General features: G+C 36.0%; 1 protein-coding gene across 13 annotated transcripts in view; it reads right to left on the reverse strand.

Moving 5' to 3' along the window:
* Positions 1–1613: 1613 nt before the first annotated feature.
* NRCAM (neuronal cell adhesion molecule) overlaps positions 1614–12060 on the reverse strand; it is a 215444-nt gene continuing 204997 nt past the window's right edge. For 7 of the 13 annotated variants that reach the window (XM_036247278.1, XM_036247286.1, XM_036247285.1 and 4 more), the window contains one exon: positions 1614–4080. In XM_036247278.1, the coding sequence (XP_036103171.1) occupies positions 3843–4080 (238 nt within the window). In that variant the 3' untranslated portion in view covers positions 1614–3842. The remainder of the gene's footprint in view (positions 4081–12060) is intronic. The other 6 variants (XM_036247283.1, XM_036247279.1, XM_036247281.1 and 3 more) reach the window with 2 other exon arrangements.

A 12060-nucleotide genomic window follows, 5' to 3' on the forward strand; every position in this document is an offset into this window, starting at 1 on the left:
TGTGAACCCATCAGAGAAAGCTGCAAATGCCATCTCCCCCGGTAGCAGTAGGCAATCATTTTCTGCACTGTCAGACCATAGTCTGATTATCAAAAGTGGTTTGCACTGTTTCTCCAGAGGCTTTTTTCTCAGTGGTTTTTTTTTTGTTGCACTGAATAAAGCACGGGAGCCCTCTGGTGGTAATTTGTAGAAAAATCTCTTGAGAGGGAGAGATTTGCTGAGTTTGGGTGAGGAGAATTCAGGTCTTTGTATGTCTCTTGCCTCCACAAGCCATTTCCAAAATCAGCCATTAACAGTAAACCAGAGCCATTATAAACCATCTGAACAAGAAGGCGTCAATGGACCATTTCCTGTTGTGGTTTGGCTTACAATTTCCTAGGAGCCTCTCTTGCTGCGACTGATGATGTGGACTGTGAATCTGGCCCAGTGTGAAGTGAAGGTCCTGACTTTCTGTTCAGAAGTGAATGCTCTCTGTGCTAAAAATACTAAGGTCTATATAACATTTTACTATTGACTTATCTGCAATTTCGCTTTTTGTGGTTTCAGTTACCCATGGTCAATGGTGGTGCAAAAATTCCAGAAATAAACAATTTGTAAGTTTTAAATTGCAAGTCACCTGGAGCTGTCCTGCTCCATCTAGCATGAGATGTGACTCATCCCTTTGTCCAGCATCTCCAAGCTGTAGATGCTCCCTGCCTATTAGTCACTTAGGAGACGTCTTGGTTATCAGATCAATGGTCTGGTATCACAGTGTTTGTGTTCAAGTAATCCTTATTTTACTTAATAATGGTCCCAAAGCCACATACATAACTTTTATCACAGTATAATGCTATAATTGTTCTATTTTATCATTAGTTATTATTGTTAATTTCTTACTGTACCTCATTTATAAGTTAAACTTCATCACAGATATGTGTGTATACAAAAATACATACTATACATAGAGTTTGGTAATATCAAAGGTTTTAGGCATTCACTGGGTTTCCTGGAGCATATCCTTCTTGGGTAAGGAGGGGATTGGGGGCGGAGGGGCTACTGTAACATGTTATCCAAAGATAACTGTTAGAGAGCTGGAGCTCTGTGCCAGCAGCAAGTCTTGTGGGAGCTGGAGGCAGGGGACAGGTGAATAAGGGTAAGTGGTGGAAGTAACCAGACATTGGCAGTTTACAGAGCTACACAGGTTTGAGAAATGAAAAGAATAGGGCTGGGGAAAAGCAAGCAGACGACATACCCATAATATTTGTAAATGCCCAAATTGTCTCATCAAGAAGGAGAGGTTAAGGAATTCCAGTTGTCTGTTGCTGTGAGAGTGGAGACCTAGGCAAGTGGAAGACAGGCTGATGGTGCACCAGGGTGCCAAGTCTGTGGGGCGCAGGCTCCAGGAAAGGAAGCAGTACTTGATTTCTCAGACTGTTTCTCAAAAGGCTGATAATATCGACTCCTGATTTTCATTAAAATTTTTTGATATGCCCAATTTTATTGACTTTGTTTTATAATGTGTTTAGTTCTGTGTTTAATTTTCTCTGCATATAGAATGCCTCTAAAAGCAAAAATAAAAAATGTGCTGTATTTTAAAACATTAGGAAATATGTTTGAAAAAGTTAAAAATCACTAAGCGGTCACGACAGTTTAGTAGTTACTTTTTGATGGAAATCCAGTTCTATCCGCCTGTACCATTGGACATTCACACTCCACTAGGAACATGATACATTACAAAAGAGAGAGACTTTTAAAACCACATTTAATTTTATTATAAAATCTGTTGCACTATTACAGAAGTGACCCCTTCATGCACAGATAAATTTAGTATCTACCATTATGGAAGAGTAAAACCTGTACTTTCATAGTTTTCCCCAAACACTGGCAAATTTAAAGTAACTTATCTTTGTGCTCTCTGATACCAAGGCAAGCCTGTTTCATCTTTTTGTATTTCCGTTAAAAAGGCTGGTCTGTGAAAAGCAAATATGGAGAGATGAAAGTATTTAGGGACATTTTTACCTGGGATCACTTCAATCTGGGCTTCACCTATCTGTATCAAAGATTCCACATGATTAGGGTTACTGAGCCTCACAGACAAAGCTCTGAAGAGTTCATTTAGAAACTTTCTGGCAATATGTAGACTAATTCATTATTTCAGTTTCACAGAAAAAAGGGAAAATAAAAACCCAAAGGTATTTAAATGGTTTCCAATCCCATTAGCTAATTTCTTATACAGTACAACATAAACACTGTTTGCATATTTATTTGTATGTGACACCTATAAGCATATAGCATCTACATTTTAAGTGTATTTACAAATTCAACAAAATATCTACATATAAAAAGCTTTACTTAAAATTAAACTTGATGCAAGTTATGAGAAATCAATTTATTGGCAAATGAAACTGAGCATTCCTTCAATCATAGGTTGTTAGAGAATTTTAAACTTGGAGGTAAACCATTTGATAGATATTGTTTATGAGTATGGTAAAATATATGTTTTTTTTTTTTAAACTGCAGATGTAATCCTTTTGCCTCTTGGCCTTGTTAGCACTTACTCAATTTTTTTAGATTCTGAAATGTGTCCATAGCAATTTGCATGCAGATCTTTTCCTGCTGCAGAGAGTTTCAAAGGCTGCCACATAGGTAAAGACTTAGAGAATAATACAGTCCTGTCAGCATGATGTTGTATGCTTTTAGTTTTGGAATAACATGTTTTTAAAAAATTTTTGTGCTAATTTGACATCTTTCTTACTGAATGGGACTCTAGAAGAAACTATAAAAGACCAAAAAGAATCATCATGTGCTCCAGTTGTTGATAAAGTTTTTCTTTTTATACATATGGGGAAATGCTCTTTAAAATAAGCTGTCTTATTACTTTTACTTTCACATTTCCTTTTTTTCAGCATTGCAGTTTTCATTATCTCTGCTTTTTAAAAGTTACTTTTTGACAATGACAGTAATCTAGGACTCTAGGTCAACTGTATCATCGATACGGAAGGCAGTATATATGGAATGCTTCTTGTCCAAAGGCACTACATGTGTCTTGCCCTGTGCTTTCTGGAATATGTTTTGAAATTTAATTGGAGTGAATTGCTTTTATTCTTTCAGTATGGCACACATGCCAAAATGCATTGCAACACACATTGTTTATGCCTATAATCAACTGAACATAGAGATGATGTAAAAAGTAGAACACTGTACCGCTGTAATACCTGGAAGATTAGGAAGGCTACAAGGTAACAGGAGCAAAAAGCAGGTAACAGAGTCTCAGTAAGCATCAGCAAGTGCAACTGTCATGATTAAATCATTTAGCAAGTATATACTGTACATACAGTTCCTAACAGTCTTCCCAAAAGACTAACAGCTACACAGAGTCACCATTTCACAACAATGTCCACAAAGACATTGAAGTTCTAGAGAATACTACAGTAACACTCTTGACAATTAAAATGGAATTCATATTTAGGAGTTCAGCTGAGGACAGTATAAACAAAGTATTAAACCATGTTTTAATAACACACACAGGTATGTCCTTTAACTGTGCAGCATTTTTCATGCATCATATTGAACTGTATCCTGAAGAAGAAATAGCATGATCTGTTCATGACGTGTGTTACTTTGATCAGTTCTGAGAAAATCAAGAATACTTATTTTGAATGAAAAAGTATGCACTTTACACTGCAGTTCATGTTAACACATCATTTGACTGAGTAATGTTCTTGCTCTAACTGTTCTCATAATATTAACATACAGTAGAATATATATTTTCTGCCTCTATGTTCACAGTATGAGAAGGCTGACAGACAAATGCTTAAGATAAACATTCTAGAGAAATGGGGTATTGGCAAAGAACTTACAAATTAAACAAAGGAATTCATGGCATTGACAGGAGAAGGTGCCTCTGAGCTTTCATTTCCTTCAGCTGGTTCTTTTTCTTTCTTACCACTATATTGTCCAATAAAGGAACCATCCTCATTGAACTGGCCATTCACTCCCTCTCCATAGTCAACAAGGCTATCATCACTATCTTCTTTCTTCACAGTCCTGTCTGAAGGTGTTCGGCTGCCTTTTTTCAAAGGCTTGTGGTCTTCTGCATCACTAAAAAAAAAAGAGAAATTTTCATCAAGACTGGCATTTCAGTAAAATGTTTTGTTCTTTTTTCTTTTTTTTTTAATCCTCACCCGAGGACATTTTTCCATTTTTTGTTCAGGTAGAGTGGGAGGGAGAGAGAGGAAGAGAGAGAGAGAAACATCGACGTGAAGGGACACATCGAGTGGCTGCCACCCGCACGACCAACCAGGGCCGGGGACAAACTGCAACCGAGGTACGTGCCCTTAGCGGGAACCGAACCCGGGTCTCTCTGGACCGCAGGCCGACGCTCTAACCGCTGAGCCAAACCGGCCAGGGCAAATGTTTTGTTCTTAAAGATCATGCATGCCAATTAAGATAATGCACATGGAGCCCTGAGCTTCTCTAGCCAAATCTAATCATCAGGTTGACTCCGATGACTGGGATGTGGCTGGAATGAAAATCAGGTGTAGAAAGGTTTAATCATGAAATCTTTAGTAGGTGGATGACTTCTTATTGTGCCTGTCAATATCAATATCAGATTTGGGCTCCTGACTTGGAAACAATTCAGAAATAATAATAAGCATTAAAAAAGGAAGAACTGAAAAAAGATGAAAATCATCACTATTTTGAATTCAAAAGAGGGTAAAGATTATGGCAAGTAGAGAATTTAGCATGGAGAATAATTTTGGTTAAGTGTGAAATATGGATTTTTTTTTTTCTGAGCACAAAGAAGCAGCGAAATCCTGCATTTCAAATACTTTTGTTATTGAGTGCAGGCCAAACTTGTAAACTTCAACCTTACCTTTCAAGAGACCTACAAATTCCATTAAAAGGATGCAAAAGAAACAAATAAAAATAGCCTAAGAAGAAAAGTAAAATCCTTTATATTTATAGTATACTGTATTTTTTTCTGTAAAATTTCAGAATTTTAGTTAAAGGGTAAAGATTTATCATTTTTGAAAGTGACACAATTTAACTTCAGAGAACTACAGTTGTATTACTAATAGCATGTCAAAATGTTCTAGAGTGTGAGTGATTCCAAAAATGCAAAAGCAATCATTTCCTGTACCCCTCTTTACCCCAAGACTCCTCTTCCAAGAGTGGCATGCAGCCTATCCGTGTCAGCTGAGAATCTAAGGGGTGTAATTTAATAAATATTTTCAAGGCCCATTTTTCCTTATTTCTCCATTGAAACCCTGGAATTAGAAGAGTAATCATTATGTTTTAGAATATTCACTCATATGGTCATGTAACTACATACGCACATTGACCTAATCCTTAACTGGTAACATTTGGCTTAAAAAAAAAGAGAGAAAGAGAGAAAGAAGGAGAGAAAGAAGGAAAGAAACAAGGAAAGAAACAAGGAAAGAAAGAAGGAAAGACGACAATATTTTTTTCTCTCAAAGAAAAAAATAGAGGCAAAATTAAAAATATAAACAATATTAGTAAAAATTAAAAGGTTTAATGTTAAAAAAGTGGTCACATTAGCTGTATTTCACCTACCAATTTATATTAGGACTTTATTGCTCCCTTTGTTTTTGAGAGTGACTTTTTGTTTTAGTGGAGATACAAATATTTCAAGATGCACAAATATTCTGGCTCTTCTGCCAATAATTCCTAGTAGTGTTTTCAATTTTTCTCCAAGAAGAAAATCTTAAGACTGGAAAATAATAGTAGCTTAATAGATGTTGGCATATGCTATTGAAAACTACCTGTTTCAACAAAACACAAGTTTTTGCCACAAACTGAATAAATGAAGTTATCACCACTACTACTAAACAACTGGGGAAGTATCACAGAACCTTGGGGTGGACTGTGCTTGGGGCACTTTAAGGGACATATCATCTGTTCTCCAAGCTGTGGCAAGAATAACTTGTACCTCTTTAATCATTAATTTCTAGGCTTTGCTTGAATACTTCCTGTGAAATATTACTCATGACTTGTCGAGACACTTAATTCCACTGAAGAATTCAATAATGAGCAGAATTCTGTCACCTGGATTCCAACTATCCATCTTATTCTGCTTTGTAGAACTACTGTTCCAAGAAATTCTAGTCTATGGCACTTCTTTGATCTATTCATTATCCAATAAATATTTATTGAGTGCTTATTCTAGGACACATGATGTTCTAGTCATTGGGGATATAGAAGCAAACAAAATAGGATGAAACCCTGACCTCACCGAGCTACTTCTAGTAGGGAAAATGCAGACACAAACAATCAACATATTAAAAAAATTAGTTGTATAGTATATCAGAAGGTAATTAGTGCCATGAAAAATGTGTCAAGGGAGGATGTGAAAGGTTGACATTTAAATAGGATGTCCAATGAAGGTCTCATTAAGAAGTGACATTTGATCAGAGACTTAAAAGAATTGAGTTATCCAGGTAGATAGCTGGAGGGAGAGTGATTCCAGCAGGAGTAACAAGCGATGCCAATGCCCTGAAGTGGAGGGAAGCCTGGAATGTTCTAGGAACAGAGAAGAGAAGACCTTGTGTAGCTGTAACTGAATGAGACAGAGGGAGGGAAGGAGGAAGGGGGGTGGGGGGGAGAGAGAGAGAGAGAGAGAGAGAGAGGTGGAGGGATGAAAGGATGAGTTAAAGTAAAAGGGAGGAGACAGGGCTAGACTAGATCAGGGCCTTCCTTGTAGGACATTGTAAGGATTCTGTCTTTAATGATGAATGAGATGAGAAGCTGTTGGAAGGTTTTCAATATTGAGTGACATGATCTTACTTTTTAAAAGGATTACTGTCATCAGTATTGAGAATAGCCTACCCTAAAAGGCAGGGGTTGGTAAATAGCAAAACTGGGCCATGCCCATTTATTAGTTATTGTCTGTGACAGCTTCTGCACGACAACAGAAGTATAGAGTGCAGCAGGGATGATGTGCTGTGAAGTCAAATATTTGCTATCAGGCCCTTTATAGAAAAAGTTATGTGTCCCCTGCTCTAGGAGGCCAGGGGGCCCATTGCAATAATCCACGGGTGAGATGACTATGATTTGGAACACTGGGGGTGGTACAAAGTGGTCAGATTATGGACACATTTTGAATGTAGCACAAACAGGGTTTTCTGATGAATTAGCTATGGAATAATAGAGAAAAAAACCAATGCCAAGATTTTTGGTTTTAGAAACAGGAAGAATAGAATTACCTTACTAGAGTACAGCATGTTTAGGGTATAAGAACAGTAGTTCAGTTGTGGACATGTTAAAGTTTGACATGTCAGAGGAACCAGTCCTTTAATCATTTTATGAGTCTAGTACAACACTGATATCTAAAACCATCAAGAACACTTTGAGAAAGTAAAATTATAGGCTAATCTCATTTGTGAACATAGATGAGAAAATCCGAAAGAAATCATGAGCAAATAGAATTTACCAATCTATTAAAAAGATAATATATCAGAACCAGGTTGGGCTTATTTTAAGAATACAAATCTGGTTTAGCATTAAAACACCAATTCATATAATTTGCCATTGTAGCAGAAGAAAATAAGAATATCTTATCATCATCTCAGTAGGTTTAGAAAATGGTATAAGGTAAAATTCAACACACATTCATAATAAAAACTATAATATACTAGGAAAAGAAAGGATGTCGATTAACCTGATTAAAGGTATCTACAAGAAACCTGGAGTAAATGTCACCCTTGGTGGTGAATGTTGAAAGCTTTATGTCTGACATCAGAAATAACAGAAGGGAAGCTTGCTATCATCAGTTCCAATCATGAAAAGCAATGTGATGAGAAAAAGAAATAGAAAGCATATGAATTAAGAAGAAAGGAAACTGTCATTTTTCATAAGTGATAAGATCATGTGTGTGAAAAATCCAAAAGAATCTACAGGCAAACATTAGAATAAAAGTCAATTTTATTTATACACTTGCAAACAATTGGGAAATAAAATTAAAAAACTATTCCATTTATGATATCTTAAAAATATGAAGTATATAAGAACAAATCCAACAAAAATATGTGTAAGAACTCTATGAAGAAAATAAAACTTTTATTCAGAATTATTACTATTTATTTATTTATTTATTTTTAATCCTCACCTGAGGACATTTTTTTTACATTTATCTTGAGACAGAGCAGGAGGAAGAGAGGAAGAAACATCGACGAGAGAGAGAGAGAGAGAGAGACACATAGAGTAGTTGCCACCCACACGACCCCAACTGGGTCCAGGGACAAATTGCAACCAAGGTACATGCCCTTAGTGGGAACCAAACCTGGGCCTCTCTGGTCTACGAGCTGATGCTCTAATCACTGAGCCAAACCGGGCAGGGTTTTTATTCAGAATTATTATAAAAGGGCTAAACAAATGGAGGAATAGACCATAGCTATGGACAGGAAGACTCAAACACGCAATACATTAACCTCCATATTGCTCTTTAGATTCAATTTATGTCCAATAAAAATCCAGCAAGATTTTATGTGAACCTTGGTAAGCTGGTTCTAAGATGTATAAGTAAATGAAAAGGGCTAGAAATGTCTAAAAAATCTTGAGGAAAAATAACAAAGCTGGGGGACCTGACCGACCAGATATTTAGACTCATTCAAAGCTATAGTATTAGGACAGTGTATTTTTTGTGCAGAGATAGACAAGTTAATCAGTGAAATGAAATACAGGGCCCTGAAATAGTTAGGAGATCTTTGTGTTGGCTTTATTATAACATATTTTTATGGTATAATCACTGAAATTATTTTTAAAATTCTATTTTCCAACTGTTCGCTGGTTATATAATGGACTTAATTATTAAATTCCCTTATTAGTTTGAATAGTTTCCTGCAGATTCATTTGGACTTTTATGCTCACAATCACATGAGTTAAGAAGAGGCTCATGAAAGCATCTGTTCCAGCTCATAGTGGAGGAGAGGGAATCGACAGCATTACAGGCTGTGCTTGAAACAAGTGAAGTTGGAAGAGGATGCTCTAGCCACAAACACAATCTTTCTAGGAACAGCTATTCAAAGGCAGATCAAGATCTTTTAAAGATAATTTTTGAAAAACTGGTGTGATATAATGTCAAACTTCAATAATTAGAGTCTGGCTAAATGAGGAAAAATGATGTGTGGCACCAGCACAGTGCCAGGCATGTAATTCCAGCCCATTCATTTGCCACCACAACCTCCTCTCTCCACACCAGGCCCTCACTGTGCAGAGATATTTTTCTAAGAAATAGCTTTGTAACACAAACATGCTTAGAACTTTCCAGGTGTAATGAATGGTTGCAAGTCTGTGTTGAAGCAGTATACTAGTGCTTACATTTTTCAACTCAAAGATGAATTTTATAATGAAATAGTAAATAAACTGCTTTTGACATTGTACCAAGGGAAGTTGCTTTGTCAAGTTTAAGTATCAAAGGGTAATTTCCCAAATGATAGTAATTTAAAAATTATAGATGATTTAAAAGTCACAAGCTTATTTTGCTATGTTGTATTCAAAGCTTAAAATAACTCATTCACATTTTTATGAGAACTTTTAAGGACAGGAGGGGTTAGATGCTAATTCTGAACCTAGAATGTCAAAGGTTAAGCAAATTTCAAAATAAGTCACAATACAGTAATATATAGCCACAGAATATACTTTTCATACTTTTACTGATGAACAAAGATGGTTGTGAAGTGAAAAGAAATGTTCACATCACAATATCAAAATTCAGAGTAGACCCAGAGACGTGGAAGTAGGGTACAGACTGACGACCCTCAGAAGAGGAGGAGGTGGGGGAGGCAAGAGATAAACCACAGAACTTATATGCATGTGTGCATTACCAATGGTCACAGACAACAAAGCCGGGTACCAGGTGGGGGAGATGGTGAGGAAAGTGTCAATGGGAAAAAAAGGAGAAACATCTGTAACAAAAATAAATTAAAAAAAATAAAAAATAAATAAAGAAAAAAAAGCAGTGGAAAAAACCAAAACCAAACCAAAACTCAGTTCCTGGGCGACTTCTTGCACCACCGTTCTCTGCCACCCACATGGCTTGGCTCTTGCTCCCTGGGCACTATAGTTTGTGTCCCTTTCACAGAACTTCTCACACTATGTTCAGATTGTTCTTTTACTTCCTGCATCCCTCCCTAGACTAAAAATCAGTGAAGTAACTTTTTTTTGGTTTTGGTATCTCCACAGCCTGGCATACCATAGTTGCTCAATAATATGGGTTGAAAAAATTCAATATAAAGTAACAAAAGAAGAGGCAGTAAGCATTTTAGAAAATTTTCAGAAATCTAACATTAAATATTAATTTTAGAAATTCAGGTAGAGAACTGGAATATATTATTTTCATTCTCTTACCCTAAAAATGAATTTTAGAGAGTTCATTTTTTTTTTTTTTTTCCAAAAGTACTTCAGAGTTGTACACACAGAATGTACCTTTACTAAGTAAAACTGAACAACAATGGATAAACCTGTGATCATTCGGTCTGATTTTCCTGTGGTCACCACCCTACCATGGCCAAACCATGTTGCAGTTTTATTGTTGAATGTCAATAAAGAATGACCCAAACATTCTTTCCAAACACCCTCAATAGAAGTCAGTCATTATTTATACTGTTCACACACTGGTTTATGTTTGTGAGCATAATATATCTAAAGTAATATAACAAATATCACATCTCTTCCTAGTACTCAAGCCTTATGGGTTAGCATGCTTGCAATAGAAGCATGTTCACATGAATGACAAGATTCCCATGCCAAGAGCCTCCATTTATGCTATGACCACATGATTTAAGACCTAGGTTCATTCTGGTTTCTAGTAAAATGGATCTAAAGAATAAAAAATACATGGCTAGTTGCATTGTTTCCCTGATTTTTCTGCATGCTAGTAAGGATGTAGACCCTACTGTGTGTTTAGTTAAAGAAACAAACAAAGAAAGCAGAGGGTAACTTCAGGGTGGGCGGTGGGGTAACAGAGTGTGGGCACAAGCTTACAGCATATGAAAAAAAATCGAATTTAATCATTGAAGTTCCATTCCCTTTGCACTATTAACTATCTTCTGGTTCAGAACCAACCATGTAGAAACTGTTTTATCCTCAACCTGGAGAATGAGCAAATTAAAACATAATTAATTTACACTTAAGCAGTAGCCCTAATTGTGTGTGTAATCATCATGTTAACTTATTTTCATAATGAAAAAGAAAAAGAATAAGAAGCAATAAATAATACAGAGCTCAAAGCTTCCCAAGGTGTGAAGCAGAGAAGAAACCCTGGTAATTTAGGGAGAAGAACAACATTTAAGTGTATCATTAAAGAAAGATTCTGTAATAAACTGTTGGAATCATTTTCATTAATTGTGACATCTAAGAAACTAAAGGCCTTTTGTTTTCTTTTTTTTTTAAGTAGAAAAGCCAAAGGAAAATTTTTTTTGAGGTAGTGTCAGGAAGTAACAGACAAAGTCACATTTATAGCAAAGGGTGGTTAGGTATTTGGGAAAGTGATTTCACTTGTGGAATTGTCCTTATGAACTTTAAGCTTCAGTAAAAATAAAAAAAATCACTGAGTTGTGTTTCATGGTTAGGACACCTGTCAGAACCTTATATTTCTTGGCACTTCCCAGATCAATGTAATTACATGTGTGACAAGTATTTTTGTCTTCACACATGAAATAATAGGTTTGCACTCAATAGGCCCAAGGAAAAGTCTTTCTCTTCTGAGAAACTCAAGGCATAAGCTAAACACAGGCATTTGATAACACTTCACAAACATATCACATATAAATTAACACCAAGACAAAAAAAATATGACCAAATAAATCTAAGCACAGTGATAATGAGGCCAGTAACCAAGTAACTTGCTATGTACTGCTCTGGCACCCAAAATCATATTAGAAGTTCTTGGTAGATAGTCCATAGAGGAGCATAGAAATCATAGAACTAGAAACCTTAAGAGATCTTTGAATACTTGAACAACTGTAACATTTTATAAATGAAAAATTTTGAGATCTAGACAAATTAAGTAATACTAAAAAAACCAAGGGGCAATGGCTGAGTTGACATTAAAACTAACAG

The sequence above is a fragment of the Molossus molossus genome, unplaced genomic scaffold, assembly GCF_014108415.1.
Source record: "Molossus molossus isolate mMolMol1 unplaced genomic scaffold, mMolMol1.p scaffold_m16_p_7, whole genome shotgun sequence".
NCBI classification, from domain to species: Eukaryota; Metazoa; Chordata; class Mammalia; order Chiroptera; family Molossidae; genus Molossus; species Molossus molossus.